Raw genomic sequence first — 22,851 nt, forward strand, 5'->3', positions numbered from 1 at the left:
ATTTTTATTTATTAGAGAAAGAAAGAAAGACGCCGAGGGGGAGACAGAGAGAGGCAGACACATGCACCACCTTGTGCATCTAGCTTATGTGGGTCCTAGGGAATTTAACCTAGAGACTTTGGTTTTGTAGGCAAACGCCTTAACCACTAAGCCATCTCTCCAGCCCCTTTTACAACCTTTTAATGGACAGCTTGGGGCATACAGAATTCCTGTATGGATACAAAAGCTCCCAGCATTCTACTTACTCTCCACAGTGGTGACATCATACATTAAGCTAAATCAGAACAGAGCAGCACACCTGTAATCCTAACACACAGGACGCTGAAGCAGAAGGATCAGCACTGTGACGCCTTTTGAGTTATCCCAGAGGCCTGGCCAACTTAACAAGTTCAAGGCCATCCTGAGCTTGTCATAATTAATGGACAAATATTGACACACTGCTATTAACTAAAGCACAGACTTTGTTCATGTTCTCTATTTTCTCCTAATATCTTTTATCTGTTCTGGGATGCTATACTCCATTTAGTCTACGCATCTCCTCAGATCCTCTTACATTTAACAGTTTCTCAGACTCCCCCATCCCCATGCCTTTTTTGGCATGTGTATGTGGATGATGTGCATGCATATATGTTTGCATGCTCATGTATGTGTGTACATGTCTGCACACAGAAGCCAGAGGTTCATATCACTCAATCACTATTCACTCTTCACCTTATACAACATGTATCACGGAACCCACAGCTGACTGGCTGGGCTGGATTAGCTAGCCAGCAAGCCTAGGGCTCCTCCTATTTCTACCTCCCCAGGGCTGGGATTGCAGGTGCACACTCCCACATCCCAGATCACAAAGCACTTTTTTTTAAAAAAAGTTTTTATTTATTTGAAAGAGAGAAAGAAGCAGAGAGAGAGAGAAACAGAGACAGACAGAGAGAGAATGGGCACAACAGGGCCTACAGTCACTGCAAACGAATTCCAGACCCATGCGCCGCCTTGTGCATCTGGCTATGTGGGTTCTGGGGAATCAAACCTAGGTCCTTTCGCTTTGCAGGCAAGTACCTTAACCACTAAACCATTTCTCCAGCCCTCACAAAGCCCTTTAAGCTATCAGATACTGTATTTAACAACTAAGATCTACCTGATATGGGTCAATCAAGAGCCATGTTCCCATCCTCTCATATTCATGAATAAACTCAAACTTAAGTCATATGATCGGTCTCAGGAACTCTGCAGATCAGAATTTTATCATCAGACACCAATCAGCAATACTCTTCTTGGCCTAAAATGGACAGAGCCAAGATGCGCCACACCTCAAGGAAGAAACAAACAGCATGCAAGCTATAAAGTAAGACCCTAATGCTGAAGACTCCACATGCTTGGGCTGCAAGGTCACTAAGAAATCCTACTGGAGCTGAGCTAAAAACCTTCTTCGTGTGGACTAGCCGACAGAAATCTGGGAAAAGCTTTGCTGCATGCAGCTCCATGGGAGAGAGAGAAGTCATCAGTGGAGATAAACAACAGTGGACAATGCAAGCCTTAAGTTTGGCCAGCAAAGCCAAATGAGCCACCAGGTACAACAGTGGTAGGTCTGTTATGGGGAAAACCAACTACTCTCTAATTGGACTGGAGGCCCACTCCATGGGAAGGAACACATGCCTAATACTGAAAACCTATGACAGGGGAAGCCATGAGTTCTAGGGTTATAATGCCCGCTGGTGTCTGACTAAATACATATATTATCCTCACCAAGCTGCCTGGTAAGCACCTCTCTTAATGCTCATACCCATATACTAATGCCACTCTCACTTCTGGTTAGAGAAGCTTCTATTTTCAGATGGCAGTGACCTGTGGGATGACTCAAAAGGCATCACAGTGCTGAGCAGAAGTGACAGAGGAGTGCTCAGCACTGAAACATCTCTATCAGAACTTCCAAGGCTCAAGGTCCACTGTGGCAAAAAGAATATAAGAGCCAAAGGAAGAGTAGGACGCCTTACAATACAATCACACAAACACAAAATGGCCTGGATATCCATGACCTCACAGTGCCTGATACTTCCTACACAAGACCATCAATAATAGGAAGAAAAGATGATGACATCAAAATAAGAGAGAGACTGGTTGAGAGGGGGAGAGAATATGATGGAGGATGAAGCTGAGAAGTGGAAAGTGTGTGAGGGGGAGGATTACCATGTTTATTATCTATTAATTATGGAAATTGCCAATAATAAAAAGAAATAAAAACAGAAGACACAAAAAAAAGCATGGAAGCTTCTAAGAGTGCCAAGGCAGACCAATGAGTAATACATTTATACATATATACTTAACATGTCTTTATCTATTTTTTTTCTTTTGTTTTTTTTAAGGTTCAGATCTCACTCTAGCCCAGGCCAACCTGGAATTCACTATGTAGTCTCAGGCTGGCCTCAGATTCACAACAATCTTATCTCTGCCTCCCAAGTACTGAGATTAAAGGTGTGAGCCATCACACCTAGTTTAAAGTTGTTTCTAAATGTGAGGTCACAACCCAGTTTTTATAGACTCAGACCTCCAAGTAGGCTCCACAGCACATAGTTTTAACACTCTTCAACTGAACACTTCCCTCTGCTTGCCTTCTTCATGTCCTTACTTACTGATCCCTGAAAACAGCTGAGTTTTTTAGTTTAGATAGTGAGTTTACCCAAGCTGGAGTTCATCAAAGTTCAGTCTTGGGCTCTTTCCTTCCCTCCTCTCTTAATTCCCTAAATAATGACATCTGTCCCATAAATTTAAATACAATCTCAACATAAAATAGCTAATGTTTTGAGTGCTTTCTAAGCACCAGGCTTGGCTTTTAAGCATACTGAATACATCAACACATGTAATCCTTGTAAGAGACCTGCAAGTTAGAATCTATCAACACTCTCATTTAAAAATAAGGAACTCAGGGGCTGGAGAGATGGCTTAGCTGTTAAGCTCTTGCCTGTGAAGCCTAAGGACCCTGGTTCAAGGCTCGACTCCCCAAGACCCACATAAGCCAGATGCACAAGGTGGTGCATCTAGAGTTTGTTTGCAGTGGCTGGAGGCCTTGATGCGCTCATTCATTCATATTCTCTCTCTTTGCCTCTTTCTCTGTCATTCTCAAATAAATAAAAACAAACAAAAAACTTAAAAAAAATAAGGAACTCAGAGGACAGCAGTTGTGGCTCTGTGGCAGGGGCGACCTAACATGTGCAGGTCCCTGGGCTCCATCTCCAGAATTGTAGAAACAAATGAAACAAAAATAAGGAAAGAGCCAGGTGTGGTGGCACACACCTTTAATCCCAGGACTTGGGAGGCAGAAGTAGGAGGATCACCGTGAGTTTTGAGGCCACCCTGAGACTACATAGTGAGTTACAGGTCAGCCTGGGCTAGAGTAAAACCCTACTTTGAAAAACAATAATAATAATAATAATAGTAATAATAAAAATAAGGAAAGTAGGAAAAGAAAGGAGAAGAAGGGAAAGGGGAGGAAAAACAGGAAAAAATAAAGGGACAAAAGTATTGAACAATTAAGGAATTTGTCCAAAGTCAGTCAGTGGCAGAAGAAGCTAGAATGTGAATCCAGCTGCTTGGTAGCAGAGCCTACTCTCACTCACTCTACTCTACGGCCCGTGCACGACAGAGGAAAACATGGTCTAACTTACATCATCTTTGAACATCTACTGTGAACCCTCACAGTGGAGCTACTCCTTCCTGAAGGCCTGAATACCATGACAGCTCTAATAGGACACTGACTGAATCCATGAGAAAGCTGGAGAACTGTCTCCCTGGGGGACTTTGGAGGTACTTTATTAACTTAAATGTGCAATGATTTCACCATATCACTTGTTTCAATCCATTCACAAAACTTACCTTTGATATCTCTATGGACAATCATATTACTGTGCAAATAATGGACACCCTCCAGAATCTGACGGGTATATTTCCTAGTCACATTCTCAGTAAGAGCCCCGTATGCTTTTAATTGGTCCTTAATTGAACCCTAGGGAAAAAGAAAAAAGAAAAAAAACTACAGTCTGAACATTTTTTAAATTTTTTATTATTTATTTGAGAGAGAGAGAGAGAGAGAGAAAGGGGGTCAGATAGAGAAGGGGTGTGCCAAAACCTTCAGCAGCTACAAATGAACGCCAGACACATGCACCACCTTGTGCATCTGGCTTTTCGTGGGTCCTGAGGAAGTGAACCTGGGTCCTTTGGCTTTGCAGGCAAGTGCCTTAACTGCTAAGCTATCTCTCCAGCCCCAAATCTACAGTTTGAAATAAAAGCTGCTATTGAATCTTTAAGAAAGTCTTAGTTCATAAGTAGGAGGCTGTAACTGGGGAGGATAAGAATTCTCAGAAAGGTCACTAATATTCCCCTTTGCTATCACAGATAATAGTTACATAAATATACAGTTTCTACTCTTTCAGATTACTTCTGCAGAAAAAACTTCTGTAAGACTACCAAGTCATAAGGCTTCAGTATTTTAGGACCTTTACTGCATCCCTCAATTTGGCTTCAAAAAAAGAATGTTTAAAGCTAACATAAATTGAGAAGAGAATCTTTGAAAATATGGAAGTGGTAAGTAAAGCCAGTGAGTGAGAAATGGTGTTGCTATAAACAATTATTCCCTAAGGTAAGAAAGTCTCAGTCAGGATAACACATATATTTTCAAGATGCCATTTAAGATGAGATGTGTGTGTGTGTGTATGTGTGTATTTTTTCAAGGTAGGGTTTCACCCTAGGACCAGGCTGACCTGGAATTCACTATATAGTCTCAGGCTGGCCTCAAACTCATAGTGATCCCCTTATCTCTGCCTCCCAAGTGCTGGGATTAAAAGTATGAATGACTACTCCCAGCTCTGTTTTATTTACTTATTTATTTGAGAGCGACAGACAGAGAGAAAGAGGCAGAGAGAGAGAGAGAATGGGCATGCCAGGGCCTCCAACCACTGCAAGCAAACTCCAGATGCATGCGCCCCCTTGTGCATCTGGCTAACGTGGGTCCTAGGGAATCGAGCCTCAAACTGGGGTCCTTATGCTTCACAGGCAAGCGCTTAATCACTAAGCCATCTCTCCCATGCTCTGTTTTATTTTTTTTGAGACAGGGTAATATCATGGACCATAGGAAAACTGGTGACCTTTCATCTTTTGCTTACTGAGTACAGGGATTACAATAGTGCTGTACTGCATCTGGTACCAGTTATTCTGATCTAAATATATTAAATTTTTTGTTACAAATACATTGCCTTTTTTTCCTACTTCCAAGGAACTTAATTTTACCACTAAATTTGTTCTGTAAATTCTTTTTTGTAAGTTCCCTTCTTCATGTGATTGTGATGAACACACTCTCAGGTACTGGCGCACACATGACATACAACCCGTATCTTCTCTATATAACTTCAGTCAGCTGTGCATAGAAAGACCCAGAAATCAAAAACTCCTTTTTCTTTTGCATGTGTAAATGTGGGTTAAGCGTATGGGTATACATGTGTGCAGGTGCATGCATGGAGGCCAGAGGCTGATGTCAGGTGTCTTTCTTAATAGTTCACCACTTTATTTACTGATGCAGGATCTCCCATTTGACTCCAGGGCTTGCTTGTTCAGCTATTCTCGCTAGCCATCCTGTCTGAGGAATCCTATCTCTGCCTCCTAAGCACACTTTTACATCAGTGCTGGGAATCCAAACTCCATTTCCCAAGATTGTGAAGCAAGTACTTTATCCACTGAGCCTCTCCCCAGCCCGCAAACTCATTTTTCTAACATATGCTATTAAGTTACGAGAATACATCTATTTTTTTCTAGATCGTTTATCATGTTGTCTAGACTGACCTTAAGCTTGCAATCCTCCTGCCTTTACTTCTTGAGTGCTGGGATGACAGATGTGTACCCACACCCAGCTGAATGCAAGTATCTTTTCTTTTTTTAATATATTTTTATTTATTTGAGACAGAGAGAGAGAATGGGCATACCAAGGACTCCAGCCACTGCAAATGAATTCCAGATCCATGCGTCTCCTTGTGCATCTGACTTAAACTGGTCCTGGGTAATTGAACTGGGATCCTTTGGCTTTTCAGGCAAAGGCCTTAAATACTAAGCCATCTTTCCAGCTCAGAATGCAAGTATCTTTAAGTGAGTAATTACACCAACCACTATCATGAAAATCATTATAATTAAAATGTACAAGCAATAAATAAATAAATAAGAAAGAGAAGGGGAGAGAGGGAGAGAAAGAAGGGAGGGAGGGAGGGAGGAAGAGAGAAAGGAATGAAGAAAGGGAGCCAGCCAGCCAGGTGTGGTAGCACGCCTTTAATCTCAGTACTTAGGAGGCAGAGAAAGGAGAATTGCCATGAAGTTCGAGGCCACCCTGAGACTACACAGTGAATTGCAGGAGGTCAGCCTGGGCTACAGCAAAAACCTACCTCAAAAAAACAAAAATAAATAAATAAATAAATAAATAAATAAAATGTACTCTATCAACCCAAGACATTATATATTAAAAAGTCATAAATTTTATCTTGACCCTCCAAATAAAATCGCTAGCTCTAGCCACAACTATACTTAAAAATATTAGGTGCGGGCTGGAGAGATGGCTTAGCGGTTAAGCGCTTGCCTGTGAAGCCTAAGGACCTCGGTTCAAGGCTTGGTTCCCCAGGTCCCACGTTAGCCAGATGCACAAGGGGGCGCACGCGTCTGGAGTTCGTTTGCAGAGGCTGGAAGCCCTGGCACGCCCATTCTCTCTCTCTCCCTCTATCTGTCTTTCTCTCTGTGTCTGTCGCTCTCAAATAAAAAAATAAAAAAATATATATAATCCTGAAAAAAAAAATATTAGGTGCATGGTTGAAAAGGAACTTAATATTCATTTGTGCCATGTTGATCTGATTATTTTCTGGTCTGCAAGAAAAGCCAAAACTTTATTAGGACATAGTCATCCTAATCTTCAGGCAATCTTAGCATTGCCAGAGTGGAATAACCAGAAACCCCAATCTCCTGATGCAAGCCAACACAAAGCACAAAGCTTCATCTACAATGCAGCAGATAAAAAAGGGTGAACACGAATGTGGTTTTGAGTTAAGATCTAACTTGGAGTTTCCAAATATAAAATGTACATATAGTACATAAATATAAAATATAAAATAAAGGGCTAGAGGCTGGGGAGATGGCTCAGCTGTTAAAGGAACATGCTTGCAAAGCCTGTCAGCCCAAGTTCAATTCCCCAACTACCCACATAGAGCCAGATGCACAAAGTGGTGCAAACACCTGGAGTTCAGTTGCAGTTGCAAGAGACCCTGGTGTATTCATACACACACTCAATTTAAAAAAAAAAAAAATTTAAGGGTTAAAACAACAAATTAAATAAAATCCCATGAGGATCCAAGTAGAAAAATCTATGAGTTAAGACTGTTAGCAGAACAAGTATCTTGGTTTCTTACCATGTATAAATGAACAAAAAGGAGCTGGGCGCAGTGGTGCACGTCTTTAATCCCAGCACTCGGGAAGCAGAGGTAGGTGGATCACCATGAGTTCAGACCACCCTGAGACTACATAGCGAATTCCAGGTCAGCCTGGGCTAGAGTGAGACCCTACCTCAAAAAACCAAAAAAAGGAAAAGCCTAAAAAAAAATAAAATAAATGAACAAAAAGAGAATTTAGTGATATAACTATGATATATGTCCTTAGGCTGGATCCTTGTTTGGATAAATCAGCTACAATGAACATTTACAGCATCTAGGAAAATCTGATAATGCATTGCTATGATCTGTAACCTACTTCACAATACATCAGCATTAATGAATTCAAAGCCAGATGACAGATGAAAAACAGAGAAAAATTATTACCCAGCTCTAGTTTAAAGCTCTTTAAAAATGCTCATAGCTCGGGTTCATATTTTGTAACCAAAGTTTACTGTTGCTCTTCTTTCCTCAACTGCCTTTTTAAGTCATATGCCTCCTTCAAAAAGATGGGTCAACTTACCCCTGGCATATATTCCATAAAGATGGAAAGGGTTTTCTCCTGGGGATCCCTCAAGCAGCCATAATACTGAACAATCCTCTCATGCAGCAAGTTCTTCAACAACTGAATTTCACACTCAAGTGCATTCACTTCCTGAAAGATACAACTCTGCATAAACCCTTCATAGCACTCTAGTCAAAACAGAACGTTCTTACCTCATGGACTAGCAAGGTGACTTCCTTCTAAAATATTTATTGCCTGGGGAGCATTTTTAAATTTATAACCTGAGCTCACTCTGTAACTCAAGCAGACCTCACACTCATGGAGGTCACATGGAGACCACAGCTTCCCAAAAGCTAGGATTAAAGGCACGCACCACTGCCAGGTAAAATGAATAACTTTTTTGATAGTCTCTAATAGTATGTTAAAACAACATTAGGTCAGACTAGGAATATAACTGAAACACTAAAAAGTAAAAATCCTGGACTGAAGAGATGGCTTCATGGTTAAGGCGCTTGCCTGCAAAGCCTGAAGACCCATGTTTGGCTATCCAGATCCCAGGTAAGCCAGAAGCACAAAGGTGAGGCAAGTGTAAGGTCACACATGCCCACTAGGTGGCACAAGCATATGGTGTTTGATTTAGTGGCTGAGGTCCTGGTACACCAATTCTCTCTCTTAAAAAAAAAAAGTAAAAATCCTCTGTATAAAGTAGATTCACTTATCTAATCATCAAGTATGTTATTTTTTCCTTTTCTTTTAAAGTAAAAAAAGTTTCTGTATAGAGTGATTTTTACCTTGCTGGTCTCCGGGCTATCAGGGTCAAACTGAACTTGCTTAACAGCCAATTCTCTTCCAGTATCAACATCATAACAAAGGTAAACTCTACCAAAAGCTCCTTGGCCAAGCAGTTTGCCCAATCTCCAATTGGTTGGAGCTCGTGGTGCTGAAAAAAAAGAACAACACTTTCTTAAAGCAGAATACTCAGATGGTATATGAACTCTTAAGGAATGAGCCTGCTGTGCAGTAACATCCTAAATTGAACATTCTTAGACATAAGGGAAATCATGACCATTCACAATCACCACTATCTTTCTTGGTCTAGTCAATTTTCTAAGAATTCTAAACTCAAAATTATCTCTCATTACTAATTTTTCTTAGAGATTTTTCCCAACTACAAATATGACAGCACCTTTCCTTCAATCTAATATCCCACCAAATATAAAATGCACTATTTTCTTTTTGTTTGAGTTTGGGTCTCACTCTACCCCATGCTCACCTGGAACTCACTCTGTCGTTACAAGGCTAGGCTTGGACTTACAGTGATTCTCCTACCTTCTATTTCCTGAGTGCTGGGATTAAAGGTGTGTACCACCATGCCTGGCTAACATGCACTATTTTCTAACCTTTTAATTTATTTATTTGCACACATATGCACCAGGTTCTCTTGCTGTTGCAAATGACAGACACATGTGCCATTCTGCACACAGCTTTCTATGGGCACTTGAGAATTGAATCTGGGCCAACATGGTTTGCAATCAAGTGCCTTTAATCACTGAACTACCTCTTGAACCTCTACATTCAGATTTTTACTGCAGCAAGAGCATCAATCCCATCCCCTTAAAGTTTGTTTGAGACAGGATCTCACTAAGAAGCTACCCTGACTGCCCTGGAACTTTCTACGTAAACTAGGCTAGCCTCAACTTGTGACACTCCTCCTGCTTCTTATGTTCCTGAGTACTGGGATTACAGGCATGCACTGCCACACCTGCCCAAAACTAAAAATCCTTTTCAAAAACATGGCAGGTACCCAAGCATCCTGAAATCTAAGGAGAGACAGGTAACAAGAGATGGTAGAGCACAAAGACCCACTCCCACAGGTGAAGAACACTAAGCTCCACTGTGAGCAAGCGTGGGCTGACACCACAGCACTGAACATAGGGAAATCCAGGTGCACATGGAATCAAACCTACTCAGCTTCTTTCCTGTGGACTATCGTTGCCCTCATCACAGCCTAGACCAGAGTCTTCTCTGATGAGCAAGCTTAGAGAAGGAAATGGCCTTGTAGAACCTCCCAATCCTTTCCCCTAAGAAATAAGAGCCTTAGGGTTGGGGAGATGGCTCAGTGCTTAAAGACACTTCCTTGCAAAAGCCTGCTGGCCCAGGTGCTATTCCCTAGTGCCCACAGAAAGCCAGATGTACAAAGTAGTGCATTCATCTGGAGTTTGTTTACAATGACAAGAGGCCCTGGCACACTCACTCCCCTCTCCCCCTTACTGCTTGAAAAATAAATTATACACACCCACACACACACATTGGAGAGATGGTTTAGCGATTAAGGTGCTTGCCTGCGAAGCCTAAGGACCCAGGCTCGATTTCCCAGGACCCACATAAGCCAGATGCACAAGGTGGTGCATGCATAGGTAGTTCGTCTGCAAACAAACATGAAGGAGCTGGAGATATGCTATGGCTCTGACCATTGAGTTTTTTCTGCTCTACGAAAATGGATAGGATCAATGAGAAAGCCCATCTCTGAAAACTGTAGAGACAGCCTGTCCAAGACTGAAGGTAGGCCAGGAGAGAACCTCTATTCCGTCTCCCCTAACCTGAGCTAAAAGGAGCAGAAAGGAGTAGAGTGAGAACAAAGAAACTCTCCCAAATAAATAAAAATTTCAAAAGGGATCTAGAGATGTGGCTCGCTGGTTAAAGGCACTTGCTTTCAATCTAATCTTTGATGGCTAGGATTAGATTCCCCAGTATCTACATAAAACCAGTGGCACATGTGTCTAGAGTTTGTTTGTAGTGGCAGGAGATCCTGCTGTGCCAATTCCTTACTCTCCTCCTCCACCAAATGTATGTATGTGTGTGTGTGTATATTATAATATATTCAATACATGAATAATATATGTATGTATAATATATGTAATACGTGTGTAATGTGTGTGGATGTGGTTTTTGTGTGCCACGTGGTGAGCACACAAGGAAGGCCAAAAGCTAAAGGCAGAGCGGCACCGAGACTTCTTCTCTCTCAGAGTAGTTCTAGAGGAACGTGAAACGTGAAGTGTATGGTATACAGGGAGCACTGTAACAACAAAATGCAAAGCCAGTTTACCTGTGAACTACTCTGACTCAATCCTCCACAAGAAGAGTCTAAGCAAAAGAGCTGAGCATGGGCTGGAGAGATGGCTTAGCAGTTAAGGTGCTTGCCTGCAAAGCTAAAGGACCTTGGTTCCATTACCCAAGACCCACATTAGCCAGGTGCACAGGATGGTACATGCATCTGGAGTTCATTTGCAAGTGGTTAGAGGCCCTGGAGAGTGCCCACTCTCTCTCTCTCTCTCTCTGTGTGTGTGTGTGTGTGTGTGTGTGTGTGTGTGTGTGTGTGTCTCTCTCTCTCTCTCTCTCTCTCTCTCTCTCAAGTAAGTAAAACTAAAAAGAACTGAGCCTATTTCCAGTCATAAATTCTATTCATCTCATTCTCCATGATCCTATACATGATGTCTGGCACTCTGTAAAATTGTAAGACACCCATCAGTGGACCGTATATGTAAAACCATACTGAAATGAGGCCATGTCAGCATATGTGAAGACAATCCAGTTTAAATTACATGAAAGCTATGGTAATCCCTTAAGAGTTGTTACTAAGCCTCCACATAAAATTACTGAAGCACATAATAGGATGGTATTGCATATATGTAAATAGAATAACAGATTAATGGGGATGAATCAGCCTAAGTGAGGTCAGGGAAAGAGACTGAGTAGAGGAAAGGTGGAGGGAGGGCCAATCAAAATCTAAGAGGATATAAGTAAGTCATATGGAAACTACATTTTTGGACAATGAAACACACAGGATTGTTACTGAAGATTTTCAGTGCCAGGGATGGGATACTTTCTGGTGAGTTGTTGGCCAGGGAGGTATCTGATATCCCCAAAACATGCAGGCCATTGCTGATGCCCTTGGTCTCCCACCAGGAATTGATGGTAAGACCCTATTACTGAAGACTCCACATACTTGGACTGCAAGGCCACTGAGAAATCCTGCTGGAACTGAGCTGATAACCTCCTCCATGTAGACCAGCTGACAGAAAGCTGGAAGAAGCCATTCTACATGTAGTTCAATGGGAGAAAGAGAAATCACTAGTGGAGATACTCAACAGTGGACACTGCAAGCCTTAAATTAGGCCAAATGAGCCAATGGGTAAAATAGTGGCATGTATGTTATAGGGAAAACCGACCATTCTCTAATTGGACTGGAGGCCCACACCATGGGAGGGAATACATCCCTAATCCTGAAAACCTACAACAGAGGTAGCCATGAGCCCCAGGGGTATAATGTCTGCTGGTATCTGGCTAAATGTATATATTGTGCTTATCAATCTACCCAGTAAGCACTTCTCTTAATGTTCATACCAATATATTAATGCTACTCTCACTTTTGGTTACACAGAACCTCCTCTTTTCAGATGGCAGTGACATTAGGATGACTCAGAAGGCACCATTATGCTGAGAAGAAGTGACAGAGAAGTGCTCAGCACTGAAACATCTTTCAAGGCTCAGGATCCATTGTGGAAGAGGTGGCGGAAAGAATGTAAGAGCCAAAGGAAGGGCAGGACTCCTTACAACATGTTCCTCCAGATACAAAACAGCCTGGATATCCATGACCTCACAGTGCCTGACACTACCTTCACAAAACCATCATAATGAGAAGAAAAGATCATGACATCAAAATAGAGACTGATTGAGAGGGGGAGTGGATATGATGGAGAGTGGAGTTTCAAAGGGGAAAGTGGGGAGAGGGAGGGAATTACCATGGAATATTGTTTACAATTATGGAAGTTGTCAATAAAATGAAATAATCATCAAAATATTTTTCATTGGCCCTAATGAAAGACCAGTCACCCTGTATTATTTATTAGAACTGTTCTCAGACACCAATGCCATGCTGGAGAAAAAGATAGTGGTTTCAGAGTTCTATGATGAAATGATGCTTCAAGACCCAACAGCAATGATGCAACAGTTATTAACAACATCTTGTCAGCTAACATTAGGAACCTATAAGCATGAAACAGAATTTGAGAAGTTGAAGTGAAAACCAGAGAAAAACTAGAAGCTGCCAAGAGAAAAAAAATAAAAATAAAAAAAAATAAACAAGCTTTGAAATTGCAGAACTTAAGGAAAGATTAAAAGCAAGTCGTGAAACTATAAATTGTTTAAAAAATGAAATTAGAAAACTTGAAGATGATGATTAGACAAAAGGCATATAAACAGTGTTGAAGAGAGCTTGGCAATAAAGCAGTCTGGAAATAAGGTGACTTTAATGGAGGAATGAACTGAATGAAAAAACTGATGCTTCTTGGAAGAACTGCATAAATAGTTGTTGACCATGGATTTCTCAGCAGTGAAATCCAAGTATTCATACTACTTAAGCAATCATTGGGAGAAAATATATGGATGTCCTAAGAGTGGCTGCTATATGGGCGTTCTGCCAACCTACTTTATAGAAATTCCCTGTGTTGAGCACAATTTCTTACAATTTTATTGGAGTATATGTGTAGCTTATTTTCCTTTAGAAAGGTATCAACATTTCACTACAAAGTATAACATGCAAATTTTGTTCTTCTCTTCTAGTTAGAATTAATGATAAGCTTGGTGCGTATATTTAATTTTGCAAGTACCTGTCTTCCCCATTCTACCACTTTTGTATAATTATGTACCCAATAAGTAAGTGTAGCTTACTGATCCTGAAAATAAATAAATAAAAGTTAAAAGGGCTGGAGAGATGGCTTAGTGGTTAAGGTGCTTGTCTACAAAGTCTAAGGACCCATGTTCTACTCTCCAGATCCCACATTAGCCAGACTCACAAAGGTGCAGCAAGCACAAGGTCGCACATGCCCACTAGGTGGCGTAAGCATCTGGAGTTCGATTGCAGCAGCTGAAGCCCTGGTGCATCAATTGTCTGTCTCTTTCTCCCCCTCTCTAAAAATAAAATAAATAAATAAATGAAGGAGAAGTAAAGGCCTTTCAAATGGTGAAAGAATTTATTACTAGCAGACTTGTGTTACAAGAAAGATTAATTATTCAAGGAAAAAGAACTCAATACCTGACTGAAATGTGGGTTCATATAAAGTTCCACAGAAACACATAAACTGAAGATATGTACAAAAAACATATAAAAGATTTTCCTGAGGCTGGAGAGATGGCTCAGCAGCATTTTGCCTACAAAGCCAAAAGACCCCAGTTTGATTCCTTAGGACCCACGTAAGCCAGATGCACAAGGGGGAGCACACATCTGGAGTTCATTTGCAGTGGCTGGAGGCCCTGGCGCACCCATATTCATTCCCTCTCTCACAAGTAAATACATATGTAAAAATATTTTTAAAAAGATTTTCCTTTCTTATTTTCGATCAGATAGCAGCCAAGAGCAAAAACAGTAATGCAGAGTAGGGTTATCAAGGCAACACTAAAGTATGACAACATGAGCACAAAAAAGAGTTCATTATCATACAAATTCTGCTACCATAATTTTTTTGCCATGAATATCTGAAGGTACTGTTTATATGATAAAGTTCAAACTGTGCAATCTACCATCATTTACCACTATAATTTCCTATAACTATCATTTCACATTAAGAGCCCCACCTCAGCAAAAACGAACTATTTCCCATTTCAGAATGTACAATGATCTCTTGAATACACTGCCTACTTTAATGGTTATCATCAACTTGTTAAGAACTATTAAGGCAGGACTAGAGAGTGGTTAAGGTACTTGCCTGTGAAGCCTAGGGAACCAGGTTCTATTCCCCATGACCCACATAAGCCAGATGCACAAGGTGGTGCATGCATTCGGAGTTCATTTGCAGTGGCTAGAGGCCCTCGTGAGCCCATTCTTTCTATCTGCTTCCTTCCTTCCTCCCTCCCTTCCTTTTTTTTTTCTCTCTCTCTCAAATAAATAAAAATGAAATGAAATATGTAAAATAAAAATAATAAAAATTTTAAAGGGATAAGGCAAAACCCATGGATGTGTCTGTAAGGGTGTTCCCGACAGGCGTAACTGAAGAGGGAAGACTCACCCTGAATTTGAGTGCCACCAGCCAATGGATTAGGGCCCCAGACAGAATAAAAAGGAAAAAGACAGCTGAGCCTCAGCACTCAACTCTATACTTCCTGATTGTAGATACAATACCCTCTGTAGATTGAAGATACACTCTGCCTTATGCTCTCATTCACATTAAGAATGCACATCTTCCAGCCATGAATCCAAATAAATTCTTTATTATTTTGTCACAGCACAGAAAAGTAACTGATGCATCTCCTTAACTAGTGTTGTGCTTTGAATACGAAGAACTTGCCCATGTATTGTCAAATACTTGAACCCCAGCTGGTGGTACTATTTGTGGAGATTCTGGAAACCTTAGTAGCCTAACCAGAGGAAGTAGGTGACTAGAGGTGTGCCCATGTAAGCCATGTCTTCAGTCTCTTTTTCTCTTTCTGTTCACCATGAGATTAAGTGCTCTCTACCACATGCTCCCACCACTATGATTTTCTGCCTTACCAGACCCAGGGACTATGGACTATGGACCTCTGAAACCATGAGCCAGAAGTAAGTCCCTCCTCCCTTAAGCTGTACTGTAACAGTCTTATGAAAAAAGAAGAAAAAAAAATAGAACCACACTTATACCTGATACCTAGCCACCTTTTAAAACACACCTATAATCTTTTTATTTTGTTTTACAGAGGTAAGGTTTCACTCTAGCCCAGGCTAACATGAAATTCACTCCGTAGTCCCAGGATGGCCTTGAATCCACAGTATCTTCCTACCTCTGCCTTCTGGGTGCTGAGATTAAAGGCATGCGCCACCATGCCCAACCCTATAACCTTTTTTTTTTGTTGTTGTTTTTAACGTAGGGTCTCACTCTAGCCCAGGCTGACTTGAAATTCACTATGTAGTCTCAGGGTGGCCTCGAACTCAGGGCGATCCTCCTACCTTTGCCTCCCAAGTGCTGGGATTAAAGGTGTGCACCACCACGCCTGGCTATATTATAACCTCTTTTGAGAAACCTGTCTCTTCCTGAAAATTGACTATCCATGTTCCTGCTAACATTATAAAATTCTGCAAAGATTCTGCTATTCATTTGACTACTTACAACGGCTGGGTGGGCTGATGTCCATTACAGTCAAAGTAGGATTGTCTATGTCACTTCCCCTTCTTCTTACGCGACTGTCCTCGTACTCTGGGGTAAAGATACTGCTTCCACTACTAGTACTTAAGGAGTGATCAGTAGGACTAAAACTCACAGGAGACCGGAAGCTGGTGCCTTGGGTTCTTCTGGCTCTTGGAAAAGTTTTACGACCTACAAAATGCAAATAGAATTACATTATTCCTGTTATTAATGTGCTGTACTTTTAAAGACACCTAAACATTGGGATATATGGAACAGGTATTTGCCCTGCAAGTCAGCCAAAAGCCTGAAGTAATAATGACTATGTGCAGGGTGGTGGGGGGGGGGCAAATTAAATACAAATTCAAACCGTCTCCTACGATAAATTACACATACATGCACGTGTACTTGAAACCACAGGAAAAACACTTTGATGATGGATAAAAAGAACAAAAATGCCTTCTTGGGCCTAGAGATGGCTCAGCAGGTAAGGCTCTTGTCTATAAAGTCTAACAATCCAAGTTCGCTTCCTCAGTACCCATGTAAAACCAGATGCACAAAGAAGCGCATCCAGAGTTCATTTGCAATGGATAGAGGCCTGAGGTCAGCCTGAAACTACATAGTGAATTCCAGATCAGCCTAAGGCTAGAACAGGACCCTACCTCAAAAAAAAAAAAGTATTATAATAAATATATTTTATGCATATATATGAATAGATATATAAATAATATGTATTATATAATCTAATATATATATTACATATATGTATTATACATAATTTTCTCATTTCCAATAACAATTTCAAAATAAACATAAAATTGGCAAGTTATTGGTATCAGTTTTATAAAGGGATAACTCAAGTATGATTTCATCATTGGGGAATAATTTTCGTTTTCCTTTTTCTTTGTGTGTGTGTGTGTGTGTGTGTGTGTGTGTAGTGTATCCATGTGTGTGCAGATACAAGTACTCCATGCACATACATGTAGTGGACAGAGAACATGGGTGTCCTTTATCACTCATCCTTAAGATGGAATCTCTCACTGAACCTGGAGTTGCCACTTTCCATCAGACTAGCTGATAAGCAAGTCCCAGAGAGTCTCCTGTCTCACCTCCTCTTTACAGGCAGATGTGGCCACGCCCAGCACTTTTTTTTACCTGAGTTCAGGAGGTCAAACTCAGGGCAATTCAGGCCCTCAGGCCCTCATGACTGCACAGCGAGGGGACTTAGCCACAGAGCTTTCTCTCCAGGCCCTTAGAGAATAATTTTCTAAATAATATCATTAACAATTATTCCTGTGGAGGGAAAGTTAAATATTATAAAGTGACATAGGTCTGCAATATTATTTTAGTTTAGTTTTCTAAAAAGTTTGATATTTTGGGGGTGCCAGTTTAACTCAAGGTCTTACATATGACAGGCAAGTGTTCTCCCAATGAGGTACAACCCCAGCAAAAAGGTTTTATGGTGGTGGTTTTTTTTGTTGTTGTTGTTTATTTGTTTTTGGTATTTCAAGGTAGGGTATTGCTCTAGCCTAGGCTGACCTGGAATTCATTATGTAGTCTCAGGGTGGCCTCAAACTCATGGCGATCCTCCTAACTCTGCCTTCTGAGTGCTGAGACTAAAGGCATGTGCCACCATGCCCAGAGTTTTTTTTTTAAACAAGTTTTAGAAAATGAAATGACGTAAGAACAAATTTTTGTAATACCACCATATTAATATGCAATTTCAATAAACTGAATTTATTTAAAATATTTTGTGATTGCACATGGACATGCATGTGTGAGGGTTCCATAGTATACACATGTGTAAAGGTAAGAGGCCACCCTAAAATGTTAACCCTTGCTTTCCACCTTGAGGCAGGGTCTTTCATTCACTGTGACTGCCAGGCTCGCCAGCTCATGAGCTTCTAGGAAATTCTCCTGTCTCTGCTCCTATGTCGCCATTGGTGTGCACTGCAATCACAAATGCTCATAGTGCTGCACCTGGCTTTACATGGGTTCTGTGGATCAGAACTTAAGTACTCATGCCTGCACAGCAAGTGCTTTACCTGCTAAGCCATTACCCCAGCCCAAAATTTGTACTAACTTTTATTATTTTTGATATTGTTAATCTGTCATTGTCCCAATTGCCAGAAACTGACCATCATTATACTCTTGGTGATGATATGAAACATGGTATCTTCTTGGGTATGTGCCTCCTTTTCCGAATTTCTCAAAGATAGGGTTATCATAGTCTGTTAACAAATGGAAGAAATTATGTTACAAAAATGTCAAATACTTTCAATAAAAAAAGCAAGTAATATTTATAAAGTTCTATTAATCTTGCCCTCCCATTCCTAGCCAAAGCATTAACCTATGACATAGCATTCAAGCATGTAGAATTTATAGACTAACCCGAAAACTCCTGATGATTATCTGGGTAGCTCTGGGCCCTTGGCATTCGTGATTTTGGATAGCTTTCTCTATAAATAGAAAATGTAACATTAAATTGAGAGGTTATGTAATAAATATACATGTATGTGTGTCCATAACAGAACCTACTCAAATATTAACATGACTTAAAAAAAAAAAAAAAAAAAAAGCTTTGCCGGGCATGGTGGTGCACGCTTTTAATCCCAGCACTTGGGAGGAAGAGGTAGGAGGATCACCATGAGTTCAAGGCCACCCTGAGACTATATAGTGAATTCTAGGTCAGCCTGGACTAGAATAAGACCCTACCTCGAAAAACCAAAACAAAAAACAAAAACATGCTTTTTTTGAAACACCTCAAGATATAGACAAAGGGCCTGATTGTAAAAGTTAACCAAATATAGTCTGGAGTCACAAGTGTTTAGAAGCACCTATTTTTCAGTCTAAGCTACGTGTAATATTGGCAAAGGATACTCCTGAGACTGTTTCTGCATCTATTCAAAGGACATAATAATTCTGACTCATCTAATGTACATAAGTTCTGGGATAGTGTGCTACAAAGTTTCTCTTTTTTTAAATTTTTTGTTTATTTTTTATTTGAGAGAGACAGAGAGAGAAAGAGGCAGAGAGAGGGGAGAGGGAGAGAATGGGCATGCCAGGGCTTCTAGCCACTGCAAATGAACTCCAGATGTATATGCCCCCTTGTACATCTGGCTAACATGGGTCCTGGGGAAGACAGTCTCAAACCGGGGTCCTTGGGCTTCATAGGCAAGCACTTAATCACTAAGCCATCTCTCCAGCCCAAGTTTCTCTTTTTTTTTATATTTTATTTTTATTTATTTATTTGACAGAGAAAGAGGGAGGGAGAGAATGGGCAAGCTAGGGCCTCCAGCCACCACAAATGAACTCCAGACACATGTGTCCCCTTGTGCATCTGGCTAACATGGGTCCTGGGGAATAGGACCAGGGTCCTTTGACTTTGCAGGCAAACGCCTTAATTGCTAAGATATCCCTCCAGCCCCAAGGTTTCTTTTTTTAATGGAGGGGTTTCACATATACAGATGAGAGGAAAGTAAATGTGAATTCCCAAATACTATTAGTTTCTTTTCAGAATTTGTTTTCATAAAGCAATCCCTGGGTAGACTAAACATGTGAAGATGTTCACATTTACTTTGTGTTATAAGGTAACTACCAAGATTAAGATCCTACTGAAAACCCAAGGGTGCACGTGCAACAAGGTCTTGCTGAGAACACAAGGGTGTGCATGCAACACGCAGGTGGTAACTTCCTACTGCTCACTCCACAAAAGAAAAGTACTTAAAATTCTGAAATGTCAGCGAACACACAAAATTACCAAGAATATAAGTAATTCCCAATGCAGTTCCAGAATGAAAATAATCCCAAGCAGAGCAACTCAAGGAAGCTCTACCCAAGTGTGGTGTCTCACAGCTATAATTTAATTTTCTGAATGCGAAGTCAGGAGGATGCAGAGTTTAAGACCAGTCTAGGAGATGGAAATATATATAATCTGATATATTACCAGGCAGGCTGGACTAAGTTGCAAGACCTTGTCTTAAAGAATAGAACACAGCTAGACAGGTGGCTTAGCGGTTAAGGCGCTTGCCTGTGAAGACTAAGTACCTCATGTTTGACTCTCTAGGTCCCACATAAGCCAGACGCACAATGACAAAAGCGCACAAGGGGTACATGTGTCTAGAGTTCAATTGCAGTGGCTAGAGGCCCTGGTATGTCAATTCTCTCTCACACTCTCTTGCATTAAAAAAAAAAAAAAAAAAAGCCAGGCATGGTGGCACACACCTTTAATCCCAGCACTTGGGAGGCAGAGGTAGGAGGATCATTATGAGTTTGAGGCCACCCTGAGACTACATAGTGAATTCCAGGTCAGCCTGAGCTAGAGTGAGACCCTACCTCAAAAAACAAAAACAAGGGCTGGAGAGATGGCTTAGTGGTTAAGCACTTGCCTGTCAAGACTAAGGACCCGGTTCAAGGCTTGATTCCCCAGGACTTACATTAGCCAGATGCATAAGGGGGCACACGCACCTGGAGGTCTTTTGCAGTGGCTGGAGGCCCTGGCATGCCCATTCTCTATCTATCTGCCTCTTTCTCTCTCTGTCTGTTGCTCTCAAATAAATAAATAAAAAACAAAACCAAAAACAAAAAAAGGCAAGTCTGTTGGGCTTGCCTCAAAAAAAGAACAAAACAGAAAAGGAGCAAGCCATAAGAAAAATGGGGGTGCTGGCTGGAGAGATGGTTTAGCAGTTAAGGTGCATGCCTGTGATGCCTAAGGCCCCAAGTTCGATTCTCCAGGTCCTGTGTAAGCCAGATGCACATGGTGGCACATGCATCTGAAGTTCATTTGCAGTGGCTAGAGGCCCTAGCGTGCTTTCTCTCTCTCTAATAAATAAATAAAAATAAAATCTTTTTTAAAAAAGAAAAGGAACAAGCCAAAACCAAATATACTAATAAAAAATTTGATGTTCTAATTTTGCATTTTCCTCCAAATAAACAATTTTGGTAAGCAGAAATACTCAAAACACCATAACAAGCCATCATCTTAATAAGGATACTGAGTCCCATGAGGTAAGATTTATTCAAACTATGAGAAACATCATTTGTCATCAGTAGAGAGAACTAACCATTACATTCTTCTGAGTGTAGCATGCAATTATTGGTAACTATACATGTGATATGTGCTTATCGATGCACATGTACTAAAAATGAAAGCTGTAATCAACATTACCCATCCAAAGGACTATCAAGTGATGGACAACTTCCTGAGCCAGAATTCTCAGGGCTGCTTAAAGATAATGGATCCAGCATCTAGGAAAACAGAGGGTTCCACTGTGATTCAATCTGATAGCAAACAAAAGTTATTTACAAAACCACTTGAGACATATTTGTATAACATAAGCTTCATCAAGTTGAAGTGCACAGATCTATTAATAGCTCTTGGTATATTCAGAGACATACATAACCCCCACACTTTTAGAACACTTTCAGTGTTAAAATTTCTAAAGAGCCACATGTGGTGGTACACACCTTTAACCCCAGCACTCAGGAGATAGAGGTAGGATTGCCAAGAGTTTGAGGCCACCCTGAGACTACATACTAAATTTCCAGGTCAGCCTAAGCTACACAGCAAGACCCTACCTCAAAAAAAAAAAAAAAAAAAAAATCCAAAGAAACTCCACACCCAATAGCAGTGACTTTCCAGAGTTACAAATTTTTTAGCATGGGTGTACATGTGTGTTTGTGTAAGCACATGTGTACCATGTGTGGGTAGAGGCCAGGGGAGAACTTCGAGTATTCTTTTTTATTGCTCATCTGTGTACTTCCTTGAGACAGGGTCTCTCCCTTAACCCAGAGCAAGCCCTAGTGAGTCTCCTGGTTACAGATATACCTGCCCATGCCTAGTTTTTGTGTTGTTTTGTTTTTAATATATTTTACTTTTTTATTTATTTGAGGGGGAGAAAGAGACAAAGAGAGAAAGACCAAGTGAGAGAATGGGCACGCCAGGGCCTCCAGCCACTGCAAAGGCCTCCAGACACATACACCCCCTTGTGCATCTGGCTTACATGGGTCCTGGAGAACTGAACTGGGATCCTTTGGCTTTGCAAGCAAACGCCTTAACCGCTAAGCCATCTCTCCAGCCCCACACCTAGTTTTTAACATGGGTTCTGGGAAATTGAACTCAGTTTTCTCAGGCCTTCCAGCCCCCATCCTTAAGCAGAAAGCCCTCACCACTCCCTGAATCATCTTCCCAGTTCCAGAGTTAACCATTTTTAATTTTATTCATTTTATTTGAGAGAGAGAAAAGGCAGAGAGTGTGAGAGACAGAATGGGCACTCCAAGGCCTCCAGCTGCTGCAAACTCCAGACACATGCACCACCTTGTGTATCTATCTGGCTTACATGGGTTCTGGGAAATCAAACCTGGGTTTTTAAGCTACACAGCAAGCACCTTACCTGCTAAACCATCTCTCCAGCCTAAAAATCTAAGTTAGATTCCCCAGTACCTGCATAAAGCCAGATATACAAAGTGGCACATGCATCTGGAGTTAGTTTGCAGTGGCTGGAAGCCCTGGTGCTTCACTCTGTCTGTATCTGTCTTCTCTCTCTCTTTGCTTGCAAACAAACAAGCAAACAAAATATTTTTAAAAGGTTGGAGAAATTGCTCAGTAGTTAAGGCACTTGCCCACAAAGCCTAAAGACCAAGGTTCAATTCCCCATTATCTACACAAAGCCAGATGCACTAGATAGCATATGCATCTGGAGTTTGTTTGTAGTGGCTAGAGGCCCTGGCATGCCCATTTTTCTCTGTC

General features: G+C 41.0%; 1 protein-coding gene across 1 annotated transcript in view; it reads right to left on the reverse strand.

The window, feature by feature from the left end:
- Positions 1-22,851, reverse strand: part of Map3k2 (mitogen-activated protein kinase kinase kinase 2) — a 54,662-nt gene that overhangs the window by 13,201 nt on the left and 18,610 nt on the right. The window contains exons 8-14 of the mRNA XM_045148884.1: positions 21,271-21,350; positions 18,495-18,562; positions 18,242-18,334; positions 16,089-16,295; positions 8,742-8,890; positions 7,969-8,100; positions 3,868-3,997 (exon numbers count right to left, since the gene is read on the reverse strand). Of these exons, the coding sequence (XP_045004819.1) occupies positions 3,868-3,997; positions 7,969-8,100; positions 8,742-8,890; positions 16,089-16,295; positions 18,242-18,334; positions 18,495-18,562; positions 21,271-21,350 (859 nt within the window). The remainder of the gene's footprint in view (positions 1-3,867; positions 3,998-7,968; positions 8,101-8,741; positions 8,891-16,088; positions 16,296-18,241; positions 18,335-18,494; positions 18,563-21,270; positions 21,351-22,851) is intronic.

Source organism: Jaculus jaculus, chromosome 5, assembly GCF_020740685.1.
Source record: "Jaculus jaculus isolate mJacJac1 chromosome 5, mJacJac1.mat.Y.cur, whole genome shotgun sequence".
NCBI lineage: Eukaryota > Metazoa > Chordata > Mammalia > Rodentia > Dipodidae > Jaculus > Jaculus jaculus.